Source organism: Bombus vancouverensis, chromosome 10 (assembly GCF_051014615.1).
Source record: "Bombus vancouverensis nearcticus chromosome 10, iyBomVanc1_principal, whole genome shotgun sequence".
In the NCBI taxonomy this organism is placed as follows: domain Eukaryota; kingdom Metazoa; phylum Arthropoda; class Insecta; order Hymenoptera; family Apidae; genus Bombus; species Bombus vancouverensis.
In genome coordinates, this window is record NC_134920.1 from 9934258 (window position 1) to 9957897 (window position 23640).

Sequence of the window (23640 nt, forward strand, 5' to 3'; positions counted from 1 at the left end):
GCGTTAAATGCAAAATCCTAATCACTTGAACCCAGCGTCTGTGGTGGCCGATTTATAAAACACAACTTCCAATGTTAAGACCTTTACCCCATCCACAAGAGTCTCCAGATTTGTGGATACGACCATGCTCACATCCATACTGTAGGCAAATGGAGGTAGGGGGATAACGTTATAGATGTAACGCGAAGAAACATAAAACGAAATTCATGTGATATAAGCGAGTGGGATTAATACGACGTTATATTCTCTCAAGAGAGAAATTTTGTGATAACATCTTTATTTACACTGTGAACATATACAGATACGGTAATTCGAATTTTTCTCTTTTGGGAATTTCATGACAGCGCCGTTATGCGGCTAGTGAGAGGATTAAAATATATTAAAATGATGACATTCTCCACCACCAAAATTTCGACGAGTTGCCGAACCTATCGTATACATACTTATACTGTATAAGATCGTGATGATATTTCTATCCTGCATTGCAGGTCTCATACTGTGAATATAAACTTACTCCTTTCAATTCTATCAAAAAATGTCAGCAATGGTAAGTTTCAAATATGAAAGTGATTTAATACTTTGTTTTATTTATTTATTTTATATATTTTACGTAATAAATATACGTTGTATGTAATTGAACATATCTTTAAAAAGAATTTTGTGTCATCTCCTCCTTGCTCAATACTTCATCAATACCTAGGACTATGAAAGTGATATGCTGTCAATAAGTATGATTCACTTTTTTAATCGTAAAATTTACTTTTTTTCATAGAGGATGAAAGCAGTAAGGTGTCCTACTGATGAACTTAGTATTACAAATTGTGCTATAATCAATCCAGATGACTTCCCAGATGATGTCAGGTAAAGGTATCTTATTAATTTATTGATTTGTTACCTATAATAAGATTTAAAGCTTAAGTGTCTATGTATACATATATGAATACATATATAGATTTTGATAAGACTTTAAACCAATTAAATTGAAATGTAATTTAATTTATCTTTTTATTTGTAATTGTTGTATATCAATCTTATGTATAAGATATTGAGTACATATTGATAGATAATTCAAAATTTCAAATTTATATAAAATAAATGAAATAATTTAATATTACTATAATAAGATAAAAGAATAATACAATTTAATTTAATTTGTAATTTAGAGTTTTAGAGATAAGTTTAACATGGTCGTATTTTTTAGGCATATTGAAGTTACCACCGCACCAAATCATCATTTTGTATTTACTGTAAAACGGCATCATGAAGTACCTAGGGGAACTGTTGGATTTAGCTTACCTCAGAGAAAATGGGCCACTCTTTCCCTTAATCAGGAAATTGAAGTGCGACCGTATCATTTTAATCCTACCTCAAGTACAGAATGTTTATGCACTATTGTCTTGGAAGCAGACTTTTTACAAAAAAAATCGTATGTACATTACATGAAAAATTTAAAAAAACTGGCACCCGTAAGAAAATTTATGATACAATTTATTTTAGGACTACTTTGGAACCATATAACACTGATGAAATGGCTAAAGATTTTTTATTACAATTTTCGGGGCAGGCATTCACCGTGGGTCAACAGCTGGTGTTTCAGTTCAAGGATAAAAAAATGCTTGGCCTTGTAGTTAAAAGTTTGGAAGCTGCTGATTTATCTGCTATAAGTTCTGGACAAAATACAGCACCTAAAAAGACTCAAATGGGACGTTGCTTGGGTGATACTGTTATACAGTTTGAAAAAGCAGAAAATTCAAGTTTAAACCTTGTTGGTAAAGCAAAGGGGAAAGTCGTTCGTCAATCAATTATCAATCCAGATTGGGACTTCCAAAAAATGGGAATTGGTGGTTTAGATAAAGAATTCAGTGCTATTTTTCGGAGAGCATTTGCGTCACGAGTTTTTCCACCAGAAATTGTTACTCAATTGGGTTGTAAACATGTGAAAGGAATTTTACTTTATGGCCCACCAGGTACAGGTAAAACGTTAATGGCACGGCAAATAGGGACTATGTTAAATGCTAGAGAACCTAAAATCGTCAATGGCCCTCAGATTTTGGATAAATATGTTGGAGAAAGTGAAGCTAATATTAGACGATTATTTGCTGATGCTGAAGAGGAGGAGAAGAGGGTATGAAGATATTTTCAACCTTCATTAGGTGTTTTATACAAGTTATTACTAGTATACTAATAAATAAATATTTATTTTTAGCTTGGACCAAATAGTGGATTACATATAATTATTTTTGACGAAATTGATGCTATTTGTAAATCTCGAGGTAGTGTTGCCGGAAATACAGGGGTTCACGATACTGTTGTAAATCAGTTGCTTGCAAAAATAGATGGTGTGGAGCAGCTAAATAATATTCTCGTTATTGGTATGACTAACAGAAGAGATATGATTGATGAAGCTTTATTACGACCTGGTAGATTAGAGGTATTCTTCTTAGTATCAAATATGCTTTAAAAATAATGTTCCAAAGACCATTTACTTAATTAAGTAAAATTTGTATACATACAGGTACAAATGGAAATTAGCTTACCTGATGAACATGGAAGATTTCAGATACTTAATATTCACACATCTAGAATGAGAGATTATAAGAAGATATCACCAGATGTTGATTTAAAAGAATTAGCCACATTAACTAAAAATTTCAGTGGTGCAGAATTGGAAGGTCTAGTTAGAGCTGCACAAAGTACTGCTATGAATAGATTAATCAAAGCTTCTAGTAAGGTAGAAGTAGATCCTGCTGCAATGGAAAAACTTATGGTTTCCAGGGCAGATTTTCTTCATGCTTTGGAAAATGATGTTAAACCCGTAAGTAATTTTTAATAAAATTCAAATGTTATTAACAGAAAGCTGTAACTTTTATTTATATTTTATTATATATTTTTTATTAATATTTGCACTTTATGTTATAGGCATTTGGTACAAGTGCAGAAGCATTAGATCATCTTCTTATACGTGGAATCATTAATTGGGGCAAACCAGTGGCAGAAATTTTGTCTGATGGTAATTTATATATTCAAGAGGCACGCTCTACAGAAGGTTCTGGTCTTGTATCAGTTTTGTTAGAAGGACCGCCGAATAGTGGAAAAACAGCACTTGCTGCTCAAATAGCTAAAAATTCTGATTTTCCATTTGTCAAAGTATGTACACCAGAAGATATGGTTGGTTTTACAGAATCTGCAAAATGTCTTTTAATTCGAAAGGTAAATATAAAATGAATATTTTCTAATTATAATATATTTAATAATATTTGGTATATATATATGTTTTTTTTAGATATTTGACGATGCATATCGTTCACAACTTAGTTGCATTTTAGTTGATAATATCGAGCGTTTGTTAGATTATGGTTCCATTGGACCACGATATTCTAATTTGACTTTACAAGCGCTGTTAGTTTTACTGAAGAAACAACCACCTCGTGGTCGCAAATTATTAGTACTTTGTACCACGAGTCGTAGGTAAAATACTTAATGTTAATACAATGATACTTAAAGATAATAATACAATATATATTTTTATTAATATAATTACCATACCCTTTTTAGACAAGTTTTAGACGATATGGAAATGTTGTCAGCATTTAGTACAACTCTTCATGTACCTAATTTATCTACTCCTGACCATCTCTTAAGCGTTTTAGAGGAAGTGGAACTATTTAGTAAAGATGAAATAGTATCTTTACATGCCAAACTTCTGGGAAAACGGTATGTCTTTATACTAAAAAATTATCAATATCGAAAGCATGATTTGTATATTTTTCTTTCAGAGTTTTTATTGGTATAAAGAAGTTGCTATGCTTAGTAGACATGGCACGTCAAGTGGAACCAAATTATAGAGTTTCAAAATTCTTATCAAAATTAGAAGAGGAAGGTGGTTTGGAGTAATAAGTATATAAAGCTGTAATTATTTGTGTAGAAATGAATTAGATGTGATTTACGGAAGAGTATATAATACGTACGTAACAAAGAAATTTGCATTTACATACATATGAAATCTATACCAGTCGAAAAGATTAGGTACAATTGTGTGAGGTATATATATCATAGGAATACTTAAGTAAAGCATTTTAATTATTTATAAATGTTATGCATATGCTTTATATAAAAATGATATTTTCTACTATTTTTTAAATGATTCTGTTAAACATACAGTATTCATCATTTTTTAATTGTATTTTTTTTAATTACTTGATAACAACTTGCTTTAAAGTTCCAAAATAATTCCACTAATTTAAAAATATGTAAAATACACAATGTAAAAAGATGCAAATATAATAGCCAAGAAAAATGAAAATTTTCGTTAAGTGATAATACAACTAAATATGTGCAATAGATTATTGCATAAATTTTTAATTTTTAATTTCTTGTAAAAACTAAAAGTTTATTTTACATTTAACGTAATATAATATATAATATCATTCATATATAATTTTATTATATATGAAATGGGCACTATGTGTTATATCTGTGCAGAAATGAAATTTACATGTATCTTTGCAAAAGATAAAGAGAAATGCTTCCTTTAGTTTTAATTTGTTATTATAGTCTACTGTAAAATCAGTTTATATTAGTAACATGTTTTCTAACAATGTTATAGCAATAAACATAATTGTTTATGTATTATCGAAATTTGTTACATGTATTATAAAAATATATTTGTATGCCTTCACTTGTATGTAATGTATATCCATACAACAATCTGCTATGTATTTATTATTACTTTACAGTTTGCTGTAATTCTAGTTGTAAATGTATGTATGTATGTATGTATGTATGTGCGTTAGTATTGATGTTTGTAGCATCTACAGTTAATGCCTTTTAGAGATAAACAAAACCATTCCAAGAAATATTTACTTTTTTGCAATTGATAAGAAATATATGAAAAGATGAATATTTTTTATTAATTAAAGTTGAAAACTAATTTGATTTTAGATAAATTCTAAATTAATTTTGAAATTATTGTGCATGTTATAAATAAGTAATTTATTTTGTGCAAGTTATTTAAATAATTTGTTTCATGTTACTTTCTCAGTGTAGTGAAAATGTATTGAATAATTTCATTTAATTTGACATATGTATTTATATACAGTTAAATTGTCTACAAGAAAATCTGTATATCAATATTAAATACTAATAGTTATACTTGATAAATATGTAATGTGAATCATATCTGTGTTAATATATTACAATAATAAATTTACGACATATGTAATATGTGTAAAAGTAAAATAAAATCTGATCGAGTATAGTGATTAAAAATGTTATTATCTATCTACATTTTACCTAATTAGTAATTTATACATAAAAAATAAAACATAATAATAATCATAATGTCGCTCACTTGATATTACTCTTATTTTGTTTTGATAGTTTGTATACAAATATGATTATATTACAATTAAAAATTACAAACTATGTAATTACATTAGTGTATATAATTGTGCAATAATTTTTAATTTTTATACTGATCGGTTTTTAAATATGCATACAGTATGTTATAATAATACAGCTTAAATTTTTCATGCAATTCTTCATTGCATTGGGCCTGTTTCGCGTTATATTTATTATTCTTATTTACAAATTTTATTTCATTTGTATTAATAATTAAAATTATGATGATATCTACTATTTAATTCAAATTATTTACGTTAGAAATATTAAAAATTATATTAAAAATCAATAGTAACAAATTATATTTGTTATAAAAACTATTTTATTCAAATTTTATTATAGCATGATAATTAAACATGTTAAAAGATCACTCCATTAATTTTAATAGTTCTTTTTAACCTTTTAGTTACAACTTTGTATTAATATTTGAGGAAAAAAGAAGTTTACAATTGAAAAAAATATTGGGGGACATTATATACTACTGATATATAAAAATAGTACACATATATTTTCATGTATATGTCCTTTTTTTGTTAAATTTACTATCAGTTTTGTTAATTTTATTTTGCATATTACTAAATTTGAAAAATATAAGTAAAATAACAAATATTCAATCAAAGGTAATTAACAAAGCAGTATCCAAACTTGATGTCATCAATATTCCCTATTTTCCCATAAAGTTATCATACACTTCTTATCTAATACCTCATATTCTTTAAAGTAACACATACAATAAATTTTACAATAAACAGTTTTTAACCAGAAAAGCAAGATTTGATTATCACATAAACTTGATATGAGCTCCTACTTCTTAATTATTATTTCGTTCATTCTTTACGTAACTAAAAATAATTATAATTCTTTATTGTTTATAATATGTACAATCATAAAAAGTATAACCATTTTCCATGTGCTTTCAGTGCTTGGCAGTATTTAGGCACCTTAATTCCGTCAAGGAAAGAGAGAAAGAGAATAATTTATGATTTTATTTTTGTATAAATTGCGCAGGCGAAATAAGCATATTTAAAATAACATCGATATCGATATCGTTGATCTTCGCTTATTCTAAAAAGAATATTTCTTATTCCTGCAATAAAATTTTTGTTAATATTTCTTTCTTGAAATAAATAATTCTATTGTGGAAGCGTATTAGATACATAATATATCTAAACGTCGAAATGGTCGTATATCTTTTAACTGTTACATTTACAATTCGTACTTGAAATATATGTATGTATGTGTTCCTGTACAAAGATTTTATACACGCCAAATTTATCACACCCCATTGGCAATACTTGGTGTAATATTTAAAGCATGAATATGGAATATTTAGTACAAAATTTAAAAGTAGACATATAAATCAACAATGTTGTATTTATCCTTAATGATACTCAAGTACGCTTTAATAATATCTATTATAAGTATGTGTGAAACAATCCTCAATATTCTTGTATTATAGAAGAATCGATGTTTTATATTAAGTCATGTTACAAGAATTGCGTTAAGTGTTCATAAGTCATCTCACGATGATAATACTATAATATATATGCAGTCTACAAACACAGATCATATTTTCTAAATAACAATTATATATAAAATATTTTTAACATGTACATATATTGGAGGAAAGTTTCAATGTCGATTTAAAACAATATTTGTGACATATGTTTGATATTAGTCAGCACCAAATATTCTCTTTGTATGCTCGAATAACCTTATCCCCCATTATAACATCGGTCATAAAGTTTTTATATTACAAATAGTTTGTTGATGCATTATATAAATAAGCTTGTTTAATAAACAAAAGTTTCTGCTTTCCACTGAAAAGATAAAAACGAGTACAAACTCTTACAACGTCAAAGTTAGTAAAAAAACTCACACATATTCCTTTCAGAGTAACACGCTTTTTTTAATTTATAAAATGTGAGAGTAATAGAACAATAGCAAAATGATGATTGTGAAAAGGATACTAAAAATAATTTTATAATTTTCTCTGTGTTGCCTTTTAAATCTTTTTATCGCCTAAGTTAATAAAAAAAAAAAGAAAGAAATTGTACAAAAAAGACGTTTAACAACAGATATCCTTAATAATTGTAACTTCATTATGGCACATGAAAGAAAATCACTTTATTTGGATGTCGAGTCACTAACCTCATAATTAATAGATCATAATGAATTATCTACTATGACTATTTAATATTAATATCACAAATGTTTACATTTTCAATGTTTTTGAATTAGTTCAAATTTCATACTCAATTCGAGCTGTAGCTGGGTCGTTATTCTAGCACGGTTCAGCATTTATTAAATTTTCAGTCATCTCCATTGCAGAGAAACTTTGTATCTGACATAGTCAGGAAAATATATAATAAAAGATAAGCATGGTAATGAGTCAAATCACGATGGCTTACAAGACGGAAATTTCTTAACGTTAATACATGAAATTGGTTTGCGCCATCGCCGTTTACTTTGATGTGAATTTGGTTTGCTGTTGTGACTATTCCAAGTAGTTTTTTGGTCTTCACTAATTTTGTCCATTTCTTGAAGCCGTTTTTCTTCTGGACAAAAAAAAAAGACAAACTTATTTAGTAGTTGTTTATAAATTTATATTATGAGGGTTAATTTTATTTTTTTTTTAATGTATATAATATAATAACTATAGTTAATCGTGCAATATACAAAACAAGTCATCATTGCAATAGTTATAATATTACTACACACAGTTTAAAATATGCATGACACATTGCAAAAGCTAATACATAGAACTATTCGAAAACATTGTTGAGTTAAAGATTTTAATTCCATAATTAATTTATATATAACTTTAGATGTTACAAAAGGCATAGGGGCAAAACAGGGTATACACTATATAGAGAGTACCCGTTTTTGTCAGCTCGCAACATCATAGGTAGATATAAGCGTGTCATTGTTACAGAATGGTGCATGTCTTTGATAAGAATACTAGTAGTCGATTTGAAAAAGATTGTTCAGTATTCCGTTTAGAATCTGAAAAGCAAAAGCTGTATTTTATTCAAGTGTTTATGTACTTTTATTATAATTATAATTTGTATAAATATATATTCTCTTTAATGATAATTGTTTTCTAATAATGTATATAAAAAAGATAGATAAGTTTTTGACCAACTTTTAATAACAATTTCCTTTGTCTTCAATTTAAAATAATCTATACAAATTATGCAAGACATCTTAATTTATAAATAAATATGTACAAATACTACGCTAATTCTGTTAAAATACAGTTATAGAATGTTTGTATTAGATAAAATTATTAATTCAATTATAAAATAATATAATTAACAAATCGTTGCATAAATGCTACTTATGAACTGTAATGTATTATACCACAAATGTACTAACATCTAGTTTGTATATTTCTTATTGGTGTCTTTATACATGCAGATTTTATCTTACCTTTCTGTTAGTTGTGAGAATACAAATTAATATCAAATATTATCGCAACAAAAATTTAAGCTTTAATACATAAATACAATAACACATAGCACAATGCAAAAAATCTAACTAAAAAGAAAAAAGAATAAAAATACATACCATTTAGCTGATGTTCGGTATAATACGTAGGATTGTCGTCACCTCCGTAATGATACTCCATCAGGTACGGTAGTACGGTCATGCTGTGCCATTTATGTCCTTTAAGAGGAGGTATAGGCACTTCTTCTTGCGTTTTAGGATGCCTGCATATAGTCCATGGGTGTTTTTTAACTTGTTGCAAAGTAAATCTTTTATCTGCGTCTTTCTGCAGCATTCCTTGTATAAGAGATTTTAGTGGCTCTTCTACTTCTTCAGGTATAGTATATTCACCTTTTCCTATATTTTCATATAATTTATAAATATTATCGCCTTGAAAAGGATATTGACCTGTAGTTATATTGTACCTATAAAATATTTATAATCTTATTAAAAAGTGTTTGCTAAATCCCCTTATATTATATTTTATGAAAAATAGAATTTGATTTGTAAATATAACTTATTTTAACACAACAAGTAAATAAATATAACTTATAGAAAAGTATACTTACAATGTAACTCCACTGCTCCATATATCTACTTTAAAACCAGAAAATGTTTCACAGCCATTTGCAATTTCAGGAGGCTGAAATGCTGGTGATCCTTGTCCCATTTTACATGTATCATCTTCAGAAAACATATCTAATGCCTAATAAAAACGTAAAAAATTGTACAATGTAATCTTTTAGTTTATGATCTATTCTATTAACACAAACTTTAACTTTATTAATTTGGAACACTTGAATTTAAATATTACATTAGTATAATAAAAAAAAATAAGTTAAATATATACCTCTGCAACTCCAAAATCACTAATCTTCAATGTGCCATCTAATGCTAATAATAAATTCCCTGGTTTTATATCTTTATGTACTATCCCTTTGCTGTAGAGGTATTCTAAACCATCCAGTAACTGACAGAAATAGTCATGTGCTTGCCAAATTGGAAGCTTCTTAAGAGGTGTGCTTCCCAACATATCCTGCAAAAAATCTAATAAATAGAAATCTAATTGTTGTTAATTCCATGCAGGTTTTTATTATACATAAAATTTACATAAAATAACAGATTTTAAAGTGTAAAAAGCTATTATACTAAATTACAAAAATTATATCATATGGAGTTAATTAGATTAAAATATTAATTTTGTTATATATACTGTCTATTGATACATATTACATTAAAAAATTAATTTTAAAACTATATCTTTTACTCTTATACTGAATATATAAGATAAATCAGTTTTAAATATTTTTATAATATATAGTAAAAAATTTTTCAAATGTTTATAAAAGCACTACAAATATATAGAAATGTTGAATTAATTATCACACAGGTTGCACTAAAACTTTAAACACAATCAAACATCAATGTATAGAGGCATATGTGTATAACACATTCTAAAATAAACCATGTAAGGCTTTTGAACTTTACCTGTAATCCACATACACAAAATTCCATAACTAGGTACATCTTCTCCTTTTCATCATTATATAAAACATCTACAAGGTTAATTACATTCTTATGTTTTAATATCCTTAATAGTCTTATTTCCCTGTTAATGAATGTGAATAAATAGTATTTAGAATTCTAGAAAGTAATCATATATATGTCTTAAAAGATATATATTACTTTTATGTATCAACGTAGCCTTCTTTTCTAAGGTATTGTATAAATTATAAATTGTCAGTAAATATTTATGATTTCTAACATTGTGTTTTTTAAATAAACTACATTAAGAATAATAATACACACATAAATTTTAATTTTATTGTATATACTAAAATAATTGTTATAAGTTTTATAATGTTATGTAATGTTACATTAAACTTTTAACGATTCTAATAATGTAAATGTTTACATTACGTGTATTATTCTATTTTGTACATTCATTCTTGTTGGATTAATATGAATATCATACGAGTAAATATTGCTCTTTCTTTGTGTTTTGTACAAATAATAAAAAATAAGATTTAATATAACAGAAATCATGTGGTATCATATCTACAAAATTCAACAGATTGACTGCATAGTATTAGCAATTAAAAATTGTTTTAATCGATTTTATTTCATGAATAAATAAGATATAAAGGAAATATTAAAATTTTTTAATCGTACCGTTGAACGTTAAGCTCTCCATTTGGGATTCTACGAAGTTTCTTCCTTTTCAAGATTTTCACGGCTCTTCGACAAAGTGTCTCTGAGTCCAACACTTCTTTCACCTTTCCGTAACTACCTTCACCAAGAACATCACCCATAACATATTTACCGATAAATTTACATTTTTTCTTTTTTTCTTCGTATATAATCTGATCTGAATCCACCCTATGGAAGAACATGTTGATCTCATCCAAATCATAGTTCGGATCATCATTGATCCACGTGACTGGCTCGATATCCCGAAATATTTCATTGTTAATTTCTTCTTCGTCTGGGTCACATATTGTGATCCTATTGTCCATTTTTCACAATGCTAATTGGACTAAAGTTACTGAAAACCACGCAACTTTAACCTAAAACACGACCGGCACCACCATTGTTGTGAATTACAGCTGTGTGTTCCACCACGGCTTGTGATAATAAAGGACACGATCGTCATCCCAGTTTCGGAACAGCATGTACTTACATACTAACTATACTAGCGCTTAAATTCGAAATATTACTTTCGCACCTGAAAATATACAGTGGCTACAAGAAATATTAACACATGTTCTTATTTTCCAATGAAGCGTTTTTTAATCGAGTTCTACATTTTGTTTTCATAGTATTAAATTTTTGTAACCATATGAAAATATGTACTATTAAATGGTACGAAATTTTATATACTTGGATTAGATTAATTAGTGTGTAGGTACTATAATCAGGTACTAAATACTGGGGTATATCAATACTTTTTGTAACCTCTGTACAAGTATGTATATTGAATTGTATTATATTTTGTGTTTATACAAATTTTCTTTTTGCTTGTTTATACAGGTATTCTATTCTTTCACTTTAACATATTGACTACCATATGAATTTTATATGCATATTTTGTCTTGGGAGCCATAATAGATTTAAATACATATGTATTTAATTTTATATATATAATTTTTGCAAAATATTTTTAGTATATATACGCACTTTTGTCTGACATCTAAGTCATTCATATTGTTAAATATTTCTTAATCCATGAAATTTATCTTACTTTAATTATACCAAAAAATTGAGCAATGTGAGTTATTGATGACACACTATAGTTGTCAACGGATCAAAGCAAAAGTACTGAAAGATACAAAAAAATTTTAATTTAATGTTAGCAACTTAGACTAGTAAAAAGAAATGTATTGCATAAAGATATATATATTTGTATGTCAGATATTATATTTATTTAAATATTCTTGTAGTATTCTTATAAATAAATGGATTGATATAACAACAATTTTTTAAAATTATTTCAATCTATCCTTATAAAATAATGTATATTTTGATAAGAATCAGATAATTTACGGTCCCAAAATCTCATGAGTATAAAGAACTTCCTACTATGATTTCTTAAAATATTTTATATAAAAATTAAAAATATGGATTTTAATAGATGAAATAAATTAATTGTAGTATGTTATATTATTAATCAGGTACTGCTATGTTACAATATGAAATATATTTCTTAAAACATATCTTTTATAGTATAAACAATAGAATAAAACTTTAAAAGTATAATACAAAAAAGTTTTATAGTATAATCAATATGGAGCAATAAAAAAGTCCTTTAATTTATTTTTTATATTCAAAGTTCCATTTACTAATAAATAACATTTATGAAGTTTCATTGGAAAATGAAAACTTGATAGAAATGTTTTTTGCGTTATTTTATATAACTCTGTGTCTTACTCTTTTATCTTTAAATTTATACAAATATATAATAATATGATATGCCCTTTCTACAATTATGTACAGTACATAAAAGTATATCTCTTGATTATTATTGAAACAGGTGTCTGAATTGACGAACTTTCCAGTTGTCACTTCATGATTTTATATAAAAATCATGGAATATATTAAAATATTATACCTTTTAATGAGAGGGACATTTTATATTACACATAGTGAAAAAAAGATGTATTTTTTGTATGATATTTTGTCAATGATGATGACCAGTCGTAATTAATGCAGGTAAAAGGGAGCCCAATACTAAAACTAATATTTCTTTAACTTTTAGTCCAGAAGAAGACACTGCAACATTTTCGGCAGTTGGTAGATGTGTATAGTTGCCACTATTTCTTGTCATTAGTTCTGGTAAAACATGTACTGTTGCAACATATAGGAATGTACCTGCACTAAATAACATTGCTACTCCAGTTGCATTAACATTACTAAGTGTTTCTTTCCCTTCCTAAAAATATATATAAGTATATCAATTTTACATTAATGTTCCGAGAATATATATTAAGGATTCATTTCATTATTTAATCTTAAAACAATTTACCTTCCCAATACCAAAATATGTTACAAGAGCAAGACAAGGTGCAGCTAAAGAAAATACTAAAAGATGTCTACCAATTTTTTTTCTATCTACTCCCTCATGTAGTAAAAATGATACCAGACCAAATGCAGCAGGTGCCTGTAAAAAATACCTGAGTTATTTATTTAACACTTACTACATATATTTTTAACATTCTTCTTCTTAGATACGGAAAACTACTTAATTTATTTTGTTTACCTTATGTAACATTATTGCTAAAAAAACAATTAATTCTACATCAGCCTGTGATGTAGTTGCAGCAGCTCCTAATGCTACTCCATCAGCTGCTGCATGAACTACGAGACCTAAGGTGGCAGTGACACTCCTTTCTCTTACTCCACTTCTTCTAGCTGAACATTGATCAATCAGTAGCATAAATACAAAACCAAGTATTAAACTAATACCTATTAAGGAGTGAGGATCACCTAAAAAGTGGAGGTCAAAAATATTAAGTTTTACTGAAATAATATCAAATTACATCTAAAGGGATTTCAAGTATTTTAATTGGCTGTATATATAGTTTTTTATATAAAACTAAAATACAAAATATGAAAAATATTTCTGTTCATTACAAATATAAATATTAATATCTTATATTATAAAAAAGATACAAAATATGTATGTTTATCATATATAAAAAACTATTTCATTATAAATATTATAGTGAAATACTAACTGTGAACTCCTTGATCACTATTGCTTCCATCAGTAAACAATGCTCTTATACCTTCAGGTATAATCACAGCTAGCGCAGTGCCTACAAGAAGTCCAGCACCAAGTATCGAAACCAGTTGTAATTTATCCTAGAAAGATTAAAGGTTCATGATGTTCATGATCATGGGGTTCTTTGTAGAATCTGTAATCAGTAGTTTAAGTATATGACAATCACAGAAAATGATAGATAAAAAAATTGTTCTTTTCATCTATCGTCAAATGAAAAGGACATTACCTCAGATAAATTCATGACTAATGGCAAGGATCCAGCTATACAGGAACCGACTAACATTACCAGTGAAAGCATCCATAGTATTGTACTTTCTTCCATTTTCTAAGATGTATTTTTTGAATAAATGAAAGATATTTACTTCATCGAATTAATACTTTCCCATTGCCATTTAATATTAAGTTATCAGTTCTATTGTACCTGCTAAAACAATTCAATTTTTTTTCTATAACATTCTAACTAAAATACCATTTCTGACAGCGTTTAACAATCTGTTTTCGTCTACGTAGCAGTTTCGCGGTGAATACTGTGATTATAGCAACGACATAGAAGTGAAGAAGTTAGATGAAAATAGAATATGTTATAATGAAAAGTTTTCATCGAAGATTCATTTCCCTGAAAATATTAATATTTAATATATTTCTGTCATATTTGAGAAACTACTTAAAAGTAAAATGAATGCTTAATGAAAAATCTATTAGTTTATTTAAGAAACAAGCGACAGTTTTTTATGTTTCATATATGTAAAGATGTTTTACATGTATGTATACAAACTAAGGATGATACATTCAATGCTCTGTGAACTTAAAAAAAAAGGATCAACGAACTCAAATCTATATATTTCTATTTATTAATTTTCATGAATAATATTTACTTGCATAGATGGCGTATAAGGATTTATCTCATAACTCCGTAAAAAAAGTAAACAAACAATGCATATAATCAATAACTATAGATAATTCATGAACCCTTCTTACAGATTTCATTTATTCTATCCTATAAATCATTTTTATACGAAACATCGTTTTAGGATTTTTTTTTCGCAATTGATAATAATACTTGATTTCTTTTGATTTTTTAATTTGAATTATTTTACTAGATGGCAGAAGTGTCGATTAGCCGTAGCACCCCTAGCGGAAATATTAATGTACTAAACAGTAAATGATTGGTAACGAGTTGAGCGAGACAAGTGATTAAAAAATGGCATCCGCGACGACGTCGCACAATGAAGTTTCGCAAGAATTTTCTGTCAACAAACTTATTCGTGTCGGTTATTACGAATTGGAAAAGACTATTGGCAAGGGAAATTTTGCCGTTGTTAAAATGGCCACCCACGTTGTGACTAAATCGAAGGTAAGTCCATTGTTAACGCATTTTTCTCACAAACACGAACACCCGTCATTTTGTCGTTATATCTTTGGATAACGGCATGGACATATAAATTATATCATATTTTACGCATCATAAAAGCTTTCTATGTAATAACAATGTGTCAAAACACGAAGAGAGCTAATAACTTGAAAGAATGTTTCGCGAACCTATGTTACCAACAGATACTATTACATCGATTGAAATATGTTCGTTGGATGTTTTTTCAAATCATTATTAATGATAATAGATTGGATATCATTGAAAAGTAAAAATAAAAATACCGTCAATTAATGTTCATATAGAAATTTATTGATTCGATATGTATTGATTCTATATGATCCTATGCATGTAGTATTTTTTTTTAATTTGCATTCATTTGTCTTGTTTTTCCTCTTTTTATGTTTTCCTGTTTTCATGTAGTAATTAAATCAAATATATTACATTACTACAATTTTATATATTAATTTTCTGGTACTGCAATGCAATTAATTTTTATAATTAAATACGAATTATATAAAAAATACATCTCTTTTTTAATGATCTTTTATGTGCTTTGAAAAATTTGTAAACATTTTGTGTTAATAGATGATATATATTACTAATGATCATGTTGTGTTTTAAGTTTTTTAAAATAACAAAATATCAAATTAAACTGAACACATTAAACGTTACTTGTTCGTGATATTTCTTAACAGTCATAAATTCGTAATATGTATATTTCTGTTATAGGTTGCTATCAAAATAATAGATAAAACAAAATTAAATGAAGAAAATCTAGCAAAAATTTTTCGTGAAGTACATATAATGAAACGATTAAGGCATCCACATATTATAAGATTGTACCAAGTAATGGAAACAGAGAAAATGATATATTTAGTTACTGAATATGCTCCAGGAGGAGAAATATTTGATCACCTTGTACGGAATGGAAGAATGCCAGAACCAGAAGCAAGAAGAATTTTTCGTCAAATTGTTCTTGCTGTTCGTTACCTTCATCAACAGAGAGTTGTTCATCGAGATCTTAAGGTTTAAATGCAAAAAAATTTATTTTTAAAATATTTCAAAAATTTATGAAAAATTCAAAAAAATGAAAAAATTGTTGGTATTTGTATATAAAATAACTATGTATATATTATTATTTTAGGCTGAGAATTTACTACTTGATGCAGACAATAATATAAAACTTGCAGACTTTGGATTTAGTAACGAATATACTCCAGGTGTCCCACTTAGCACCTGGTGTGGGTCCCCACCATATGCTGCTCCAGAAATTTTTGAAGGAAAGCACTATGATGGTCCAAGGGCTGATGTATGGGTATGTCATATTATTATTACAATGTATTAAAATAACAAAAAATTCTTATAATTTAAATATTTCATCTGTAATTATAGAGCCTAGGTGTTGTTTTGTATGTGTTGGTTTGTGGTGCATTACCATTTGATGGACCCACAATGCAACTACTACGTTCTGTAGTAATCTCAGGGAAATTCAGAATACCATTTTTTATGTCTGCAGGTAAATGTACAAATTTATATAATTTTAACATATTGTACTCCATTATGTGTTTTAAATATATACATTTGACAAATATATCAATTTTTTCTAGAATGTGAGAAACTGATTAGACATATGTTGGTAGTAGAACCAGAACGACGTTTAAGTATTTCACAAATTTTAGCACACTCTTGGATGGGTGGAGATGGTACAACAGAACCTGAACCAGGAGGGTAATATATAAATATTAATAAAATACGTACAATAAATATATGAAAGAGGTATTTTATTTATTTTAATATATGTTCTCAGGTGTAATCCTGAAAATGTGCCACCACAATTAAATCAGGTAGTGATAGAAAATATGTTAAGATTACCAGGGCTTAGTCCAGAAACATTGTTAAAAGCAGTTCAAGGAAATGCTTTTGACCATGTGTCAGCAATATATAATCTTCTTGTTGACCGATTAGAACCAACAATGCCTAGTTTACCTAGTATTCAAAGTATACCAGGAGATTATGCTCCTGATGGAGCACATCAGTTAGAAAAGGTAAATATTGCATTTTATCCTGTTATCTAGCAGCATGTATTTCAAAATCATATTCTTCTTCTTTGCTGTTCAAAAGTTTGGTGATACAGAAGCAGAAACAGAAGAAAGAAGTGGATTGCAACTTACACCTGGCACACCTTATCACACAACAAGAAGACACACAGTTGGACCTGGTGATACAGCTCATCAGCCACCAACATCATATCCTTATAACTATAACCATACTACAGGCGATCCTGCATTACGACTCCTTCCTATATTACAGTATAATAATACTGATCCTCAAGTGTTACCTCATACAAATCTACCCTTAAACCTTCCTTTAGTACAACATCAACCTCCTCAAAACTTCCAAATCAAAGATCAACATTTATTAAAGCCTCCTCCTGTGATGGGAGCAAGTAAGTAATATATACTACAATTTATTTTAATAAATCATTTCACTTTTTAATAAACATTTTATTAATTATAGCGGGGAGTTTTGGAAGAAGAGCTTCGGATGGTGGAGCTAATCTTCATGTCTTCTATCAACAACATGGCAGCAATTCTGGTGGTACTGAAGATGGAGGATGGAGTCAACCTGGTAGTAGAGAACACTTACAACCTGTAAGAAAAATAAATACTATGACGCTATGAAATATTTATTAAAACATTAGTTTGCAGCACGACTAATTTGTTCATGTTGTATATAGATACAAAGTGGAAGTCCAACTTTGGTACCATGTGCTCAGTCATTAAATGTTGGAGTTAATAGTGGAAATGGTGATGCAAATGGTAATAATAGTGGAAGTGGAAGTGGCGGTAGCGATAGAAGAAGACGAAGTGGTGTTACTGCCGTTATGCAAAGACCAGGTACTGTGGATTATCCTTTTCAGGTATTTGTGTGCACATTATCAATGCACTTTATTACAACATGTTTTATATCACTTCGACGAAAGTTGATTATTATGATTTGCTGTATCAATTAGTTTAAAAGCTTGCTATATTTCTTCATTTCTAAGTTGTAAGTATTATCATGCCTTGTTTATATCTTTGCTTTTGCAATATTTGCATATTGGTATGTATTTTTGTTTCTTTATTTTGACAATAGTATATTGCATGATAAATGTCCTTATGTGACAAAATCTTATATTGTTACTATAAATATTATAATCATTGTGTATTATTTATCACTACTAGTATAATGTTACATACTATATGTAAATATATTTGAATAATAATTTTATTTTAAATTCGTATATAATTTTATTTAAATAATATACATGTGCACTTTATCTGCCATGTACTTCATTATATTTGATTTTATTTTTGATTTTGCATGGTTTTTTGTGTCTACTGCACTACCATGCCTCGTTGGTTGGTAATATGCATGTAGTTATAAATCCGGAAATGGTAATGGAGGTGGAAGCTAGGATGAATAGAGCTTACCTCCCATCACGGCTGTTACCAACACATCTTAGAGGATCTACACATCCTAAGAAGAATCCATTGTATCATACTAGCACTGGTAATTTTTGTGTGGTTTTTTGCGTTTTGTATAAATAGAAAAACGAATTACCATAAGTATTGTATATTCACTGTTAACACATTTACATGCTTATTTATATTGTATCATATATACAAGTGTGTGATTTGTATAATTATAATAATTAAATAATACATTATTTTGTTTTGCTGTTTTTAGTAGGCAACAGAGATTCATATAAGGAACCAAGTACTCATGTTTCTACAGAAAGATATTCTCCTGTTCGAAGAGCATCCGAAGGTTCTGGTCCCCCTGGACCTGGGATTCAGGCACTTCAGCAAGAATATCAACAGTTGCAAAGGTTAGCGTCACCATCACATAGTCCTGCAAGTATTCCTGGATCTCCTGTACATGAAAGAGGGGTAGCAGCAATCACACAAGGTATTTTTAATCTTGTTGTTTGTTGTATGATATATAAAGTCTAAATAGAAAATTTTTAAAACTATAATATAATTCATTTTATTGTTAGGTTTAAGTGGATTAACTACAGCAGCAGTACAGGGCAGCATAGTTCATGGTACTCCAACGCAACCACCTGCAACACCATTAGATTTGAGTCCATTAAGACACCATAGATCACCAGCTACCACACCAGTTAGTTATTCGCCTAGTAACAGTCCAGCTTTGGATATGATTCAAGAAGAACACCCTGTAGAAATACCAAGGGTAAATAAATAACTTTCTTATTGTTAAACTTATTTAACAAATTGTTGCTGAATTATAATTTTCTATATTGAAATATATATATATATTATATATGTTATATAATATTCTATTAAAATAGTTATCATATTGTAATTATTTGTTCTAGGTACCACCTCAAATATCTGTAACAGATCTTGGGGGACAAGTAACACTAATTAGTTGTTCACCTTCACCATCTCCATCGCCTGATTCGCTCGAAGATACGTTACCTCATTACAGTCCTCTTCCCAGCTTCATCATCTCTGAACCATGTGACCCATTGAGACCTAGTATTACACGCGGTATCGGTAGGCCACTAAATACGTCAATACCTACAGAAGTTGAAGTTACATTATCTGATGAATCGAGTAGGTTGAATTCAGAAGCTATATTAGGTCGTGTAAAACAAATTATAGATGCAAGAGCCCCTCCAAAAGGATTTGTCTTCTCTAGAGAAGAAGTGAAAGGTGGCGGGCTTAGTTTAGAATACCCAGGTGGTGTTCAAATTGAACTTAGAGTATGTGAATCAGAAGAGAAGGAAGTAAAAGGCATTAAGATGCGAAGAATTAGTGGGGACCAATTACAGTACAGTCAACTTTGTCAGCAGCTGATCTCGTGTATTACTGTTTGACGACAGCCAGCTTATAATATAATGTTTTTCTTATATATTACGTTACATTCCTGGTGCCACACACACCACTCATTACAGTATTGCACATGCATGCTGCATACGTACGAGCGGTACTTTAAGCATACCATTCTTTATATTGATACATTCATATATGTAACATTCAGTGTGCTTCGTTTTTCAAGATTCTTTCTCCTTTTTTGTTTTGATTTATAAATCTGGAAAAGAGGAAATTTTTTAACTTGTGCATAATATGAAGTCAGAACAAAAACATTACAATAATTTTTGGAAGTCTTATTATTAAGACTTTAAAAGATATACAAACATATATGCTTTTACGCAAGCAAGACGATGTTTTGCTACTTCTAAACAACCTAAGTATTAACAACCTGGACGTTTTTCATAAACTTTAATCGTTAATGTACATCACACATCATTCCTTTTTGTAGAATATTTGTCTTCATGTTAGAAGTTTATAGCTAGTAAATTCATATTTTACTGTTCAAATCATCATCAGGTGCCCTTTTTAGCTTAGGTAAAAAGAAAAGCGTCTTTTGTACCGAATTAGATGGCAAAATATAAGCATTTTCATGGTATATATGTCTTTCTAATATGATAGAGATGTTTTATATGGAATTTACTATACTTAATCGATTGCCATTGCAGACAATTTTAATTTCATAATCTATATTCCATGTTTGTAAATATTCGTTTTACAAATACTGCAATCTTTTTCTTTTATGTTATTGAAACTAGAAGAATTGCCTTCTTTTTTCTGGTACAAATATTACTCCGTTGGATAATTTAATTTTAATAGCTAGAGACATATACATAATCTTTTGTATAGTGCAAATACACTATTGTGGTTTGTAGTTCAAAAACTACACAGACTGAGTTACGATTGTATATCTTTTTTTTTTTAAATCGGATATTAACATTTGTTGCAATTTTTAATGATATAATCACAGATTATAAATTTTTGAAAAACAATGAAATATCAGAATAGAATACTTTCCAGTGGTTGCACTTATGGAGCATTTAATTATTGCCATTTAAAAAGAAAAGTATGCAACCTAGCTCTCCTTGTGTAACCAAAGAGTTGAGTTGCTTTTATAGTATCAAATATTGAAGGTACATCTTTTACCCACATTTTAAAAACAAAAGGGAAATATGAACTATAATAACTTCTAGGTAATATTAAATGAAGTTGTAACTAGGCTAGCCCTTTTTTTATCATTATGTTGCAATGAGTAGATAAAAGACATTATATTAGTGTCATATAAGAGAAGTAGAAAATTTAATTCATTTAACATAAACAAAATATTTTTCTAAATTTACTTATTCGTGAACTAAACAAAAGATAATGTGCAGAGAAATGTTTTCTGTGTATAGAACAAAGTACAATGTTTTTTATAGGATACAACTTGTACAGGCTTAATTTTTTTCATTATATTATTAGATGTGTGTTTATTCTCTTTCTGACAAAAATACTTTGACTTAATGTATTTATTTTTTAAATTTATTTATTAGGTTCAATGATGATGTTTAACTCTAGAATGTTTTAAATTCATTACGATTACTTTGTAATAAATACAACACATGTAATTCGACGAATAATTTATATACTATATACAAGTTGTATTCTGTAAGTGAAATTGCAAAACGTTGTATTTCCCGTACTAGTACATCTTTTATTTGAAAATTCCACTTTAAATTATAAATCAATTTATGTTTATTAAAAGTAATAATGCTTTTATGTTTCTGTAAATAATGAAATTTGATGTAAATATATGATATATACTATTTAGAGATCTCTAAAGTATACATTATGTAGGCTATTCTATTTGAGATAACTGTTTTTAATATTTTAATGCATTGAAATATTTGTTAATGTATAATTATTCTTGCAGTATATTTTATTATAAAATCTCTTGTAAAAATGTATATATTAATTTTAGATTCAATTAATATTATGTTGAAAGAATAATCGTGGAATCATTTTCATATTAGATTAAATCAAATTGTAAAGGAGTTTACATATATTCAAATTATATGAATAAATTATTTCATTAGAGTTAGTCAAATCAGAATAGCCTACCAATATTATGTAATGCCCAATTTCCATCGAATAATTAGTAGTTTATTAAGTTTTACCATTTTTAAGTTTTGTTTCTAGATATTCAAATCAAAGTGGGAATCTTGTACATTTGCACTTATATTAGAATTAGATTTATAATGAATATATATCATTAAATGTTATGATATAATTTGATAATTCTTTGAAGATTATTCAAGTTGCAATTTTTTAGTAATATAGATGGTATATTTCATTATAAATCATTTCCGAATAAATCTTCTGAATAATTCTTAATATATTAAGTATTAGATATCTAAAAATATCTACTACACTATATAAATTAAGTATATTGCTAGTACATGAGATAAGCGAGATTACACTCTTAGCATCTATTTGCAAAGATATCTTAAAGCAGTGATTCATTTGTACAAAAATGTTTTTTACCAAATGTTTCAATTTTTTTTCTATATTTTATATAGGGCAGTAATATTATTTGGGTCTTCCTTACAAATTTTGATTTTCTTATGATAATATTGGAATGCATGCTTTTATCCTTGTACATTATGATGTGTTGTCTATATTTTGTAAATTTTGAAATCCGGAATACCAAAATCTAATAATTGAAAACTATATAAATTATATTATTTTAGACATTTTCTGCTATCAGTTAAAATGTACATAATTGTTACGAGAATGTTAAAAAAATACCAAAAAATTTAATAACTAAATATTTTTTATTTTAGCTGAATTTTTAAATATCATGATTGAAAATGCAATTGTGCACAAACAAATTCTATATTGATGGAAAATGGGCAAAAATATTACAATTACGCACAACAGTGAAAGTGTAGATCAACATAATCCAATTTACTGTACATAACACATATACATAATTATTCATTTAGGATACATACTACGTGTATGTATGCAGAAGCAAACTATGTACATTGTAAACATTTGCTATATGGATAGGATACAGATAGTATTTTCTGCTGTCAATTCTTCAACTAAGACTGTGATTTTTAAATATACTAATGGCTAGGTAGATACAATACATATTGATTAAATATGATAAAATAAAAATAAAAGAGATATTCAAGACATGTGCATTTTTAATGTTTCTATTCATTTTGTACAAC

At 27.8% G+C, this 23640-nt stretch overlaps 4 protein-coding genes across 10 annotated transcripts; 2 read left to right on the forward strand and 2 right to left on the reverse strand.

Annotated features, from left to right (window-relative positions):
- Positions 1 to 10: 10 nt before the first annotated feature.
- LOC117156986 (vesicle-fusing ATPase 1-like) lies at positions 11 to 5268 on the forward strand. Of its 3 annotated transcripts, none has more exons than XM_076622246.1 (11): positions 11 to 155; positions 489 to 547; positions 773 to 861; positions 1202 to 1426; positions 1498 to 2125; positions 2207 to 2431; positions 2516 to 2815; positions 2920 to 3210; positions 3284 to 3468; positions 3556 to 3714; positions 3777 to 5268. In XM_076622246.1, the coding sequence occupies exons 2-11, from the start codon at positions 536 to 538 to the stop codon at positions 3892 to 3894; spliced, it is 2232 nt and encodes a 743-aa protein (XP_076478361.1). In that variant the 5' UTR covers positions 11 to 155; positions 489 to 535; the 3' UTR covers positions 3895 to 5268. The 3 variants fall into 3 exon arrangements, with proteins under 3 accessions (XP_076478361.1, XP_033190471.1, XP_076478362.1); XM_033334580.2 differs by having other exon boundaries at positions 57 to 155; positions 345 to 547; XM_076622247.1 differs by lacking the exons at positions 11 to 155; positions 489 to 547 and having other exon boundaries at positions 773 to 867.
- A 431-nt stretch (positions 5269 to 5699) lies between these two features.
- Positions 5700 to 11674, reverse strand: Lkb1 (Lkb1/serine/threonine kinase 11). 2 transcript variants are annotated; one of them, XM_033334581.2, is made up of 6 exons: positions 11062 to 11674; positions 10378 to 10498; positions 9740 to 9925; positions 9459 to 9595; positions 8971 to 9314; positions 5700 to 7958 (listed from the first exon to the last, which is right to left on the reverse strand). In XM_033334581.2, exons 1-6 carry the CDS (start codon positions 11403 to 11405, stop codon positions 7798 to 7800), a joined length of 1293 nt encoding a protein of 430 aa, XP_033190472.1. In that variant the 5' UTR covers positions 11406 to 11674; the 3' UTR covers positions 5700 to 7797. The 2 variants fall into 2 exon arrangements, with proteins under 2 accessions (XP_033190472.1, XP_033190473.1); XM_033334582.2 differs by lacking the exon at positions 5700 to 7958 and adding an exon at positions 8281 to 8406 and having other exon boundaries at positions 11062 to 11673.
- Positions 11675 to 12668: 994 nt separating this feature from the next.
- Zip102B (Zinc/iron regulated transporter-related protein 102B) lies at positions 12669 to 14714 on the reverse strand. 3 transcript variants are annotated; one of them, XM_076622252.1, is made up of 6 exons: positions 14592 to 14711; positions 14397 to 14495; positions 14124 to 14250; positions 13646 to 13872; positions 13412 to 13546; positions 12669 to 13318 (listed from the first exon to the last, which is right to left on the reverse strand). In XM_076622252.1, the coding sequence occupies exons 2-6, from the start codon at positions 14490 to 14492 to the stop codon at positions 13067 to 13069; spliced, it is 837 nt and encodes a 278-aa protein (XP_076478367.1). In that variant the 5' UTR covers positions 14493 to 14495; positions 14592 to 14711; the 3' UTR covers positions 12669 to 13066. The 3 variants fall into 3 exon arrangements, with proteins under 3 accessions (XP_076478367.1, XP_033190775.1, XP_033190774.1); XM_033334884.2 differs by having other exon boundaries at positions 14124 to 14303; positions 14397 to 14711; XM_033334883.2 differs by having other exon boundaries at positions 12670 to 13318; positions 14397 to 14714.
- A 612-nt stretch (positions 14715 to 15326) lies between these two features.
- LOC117157120 (serine/threonine-protein kinase SIK3) lies at positions 15327 to 23602 on the forward strand. 2 transcript variants are annotated; one of them, XM_033334880.2, is made up of 13 exons: positions 15327 to 15524; positions 16272 to 16568; positions 16687 to 16857; positions 16935 to 17058; positions 17150 to 17270; positions 17350 to 17587; positions 17664 to 17988; positions 18060 to 18193; positions 18280 to 18439; positions 18963 to 19094; positions 19275 to 19493; positions 19582 to 19778; positions 19924 to 23602. In XM_033334880.2, the coding sequence occupies exons 1-13, from the start codon at positions 15372 to 15374 to the stop codon at positions 20425 to 20427; spliced, it is 2775 nt and encodes a 924-aa protein (XP_033190771.1). In that variant the 5' UTR covers positions 15327 to 15371; the 3' UTR covers positions 20428 to 23602. The 2 variants fall into 2 exon arrangements, with proteins under 2 accessions (XP_033190771.1, XP_033190770.1); XM_033334879.2 differs by having other exon boundaries at positions 15328 to 15524; positions 19272 to 19493.
- The last annotated feature ends 38 nt before the right edge of the window (positions 23603 to 23640 follow it).

Bases quoted from the DNA above. Each gene is read 5' to 3' on its own strand.
- LOC117156986 (XM_076622246.1), top strand. The intron at 3,469-3,555 runs GTAAAATACTTA...TACCCTTTTTAG, and splicing joins CTTTGTACCACGAGTCGTAG to ACAAGTTTTAGACGATATGG. The intron at 3,715-3,776 runs GTATGTCTTTAT...TTTTTCTTTCAG, and splicing joins GCCAAACTTCTGGGAAAACG to AGTTTTTATTGGTATAAAGA.
- Lkb1 (XM_033334581.2), bottom strand. From the start codon at position 11,405: ATGGACAATAGGATCACAATATGTGACCCAGACGAAGAAGAAATTAAC. The intron at 9,315-9,458 runs GTAAGTATACTT...AATATTTTATAG, and splicing joins TGGAGCAGTGGAGTTACATT to GTACAATATAACTACAGGTC. The intron at 7,959-8,970 runs GTATGTATTTTT...TTTTTTGTCCAG, and splicing joins TACCGAACATCAGCTAAATG to AAGAAAAACGGCTTCAAGAA.
- Zip102B (XM_076622252.1), bottom strand. From the start codon at position 14,492: ATGGAAGAAAGTACAATACTATGGATGCTTTCACTGGTAATGTTAGTC. The intron at 13,873-14,123 runs GTTAGTATTTCA...TCCACTTTTTAG, and splicing joins TAGTGATCAAGGAGTTCACA to GTGATCCTCACTCCTTAATA. The intron at 13,319-13,411 runs GTAAATTGTTTT...ATATATTTTTAG, and splicing joins CATATTTTGGTATTGGGAAG to GAAGGGAAAGAAACACTTAG.
- LOC117157120 (XM_033334879.2), top strand. From the start codon at position 15,372: ATGGCATCCGCGACGACGTCGCACAATGAAGTTTCGCAAGAATTTTCT. The intron at 17,271-17,349 runs GTAATATATAAA...ATATGTTCTCAG, and splicing joins ACAGAACCTGAACCAGGAGG to GTGTAATCCTGAAAATGTGC. The intron at 19,494-19,581 runs GTATTTTTAATC...TTTTATTGTTAG, and splicing joins GGTAGCAGCAATCACACAAG to GTTTAAGTGGATTAACTACA.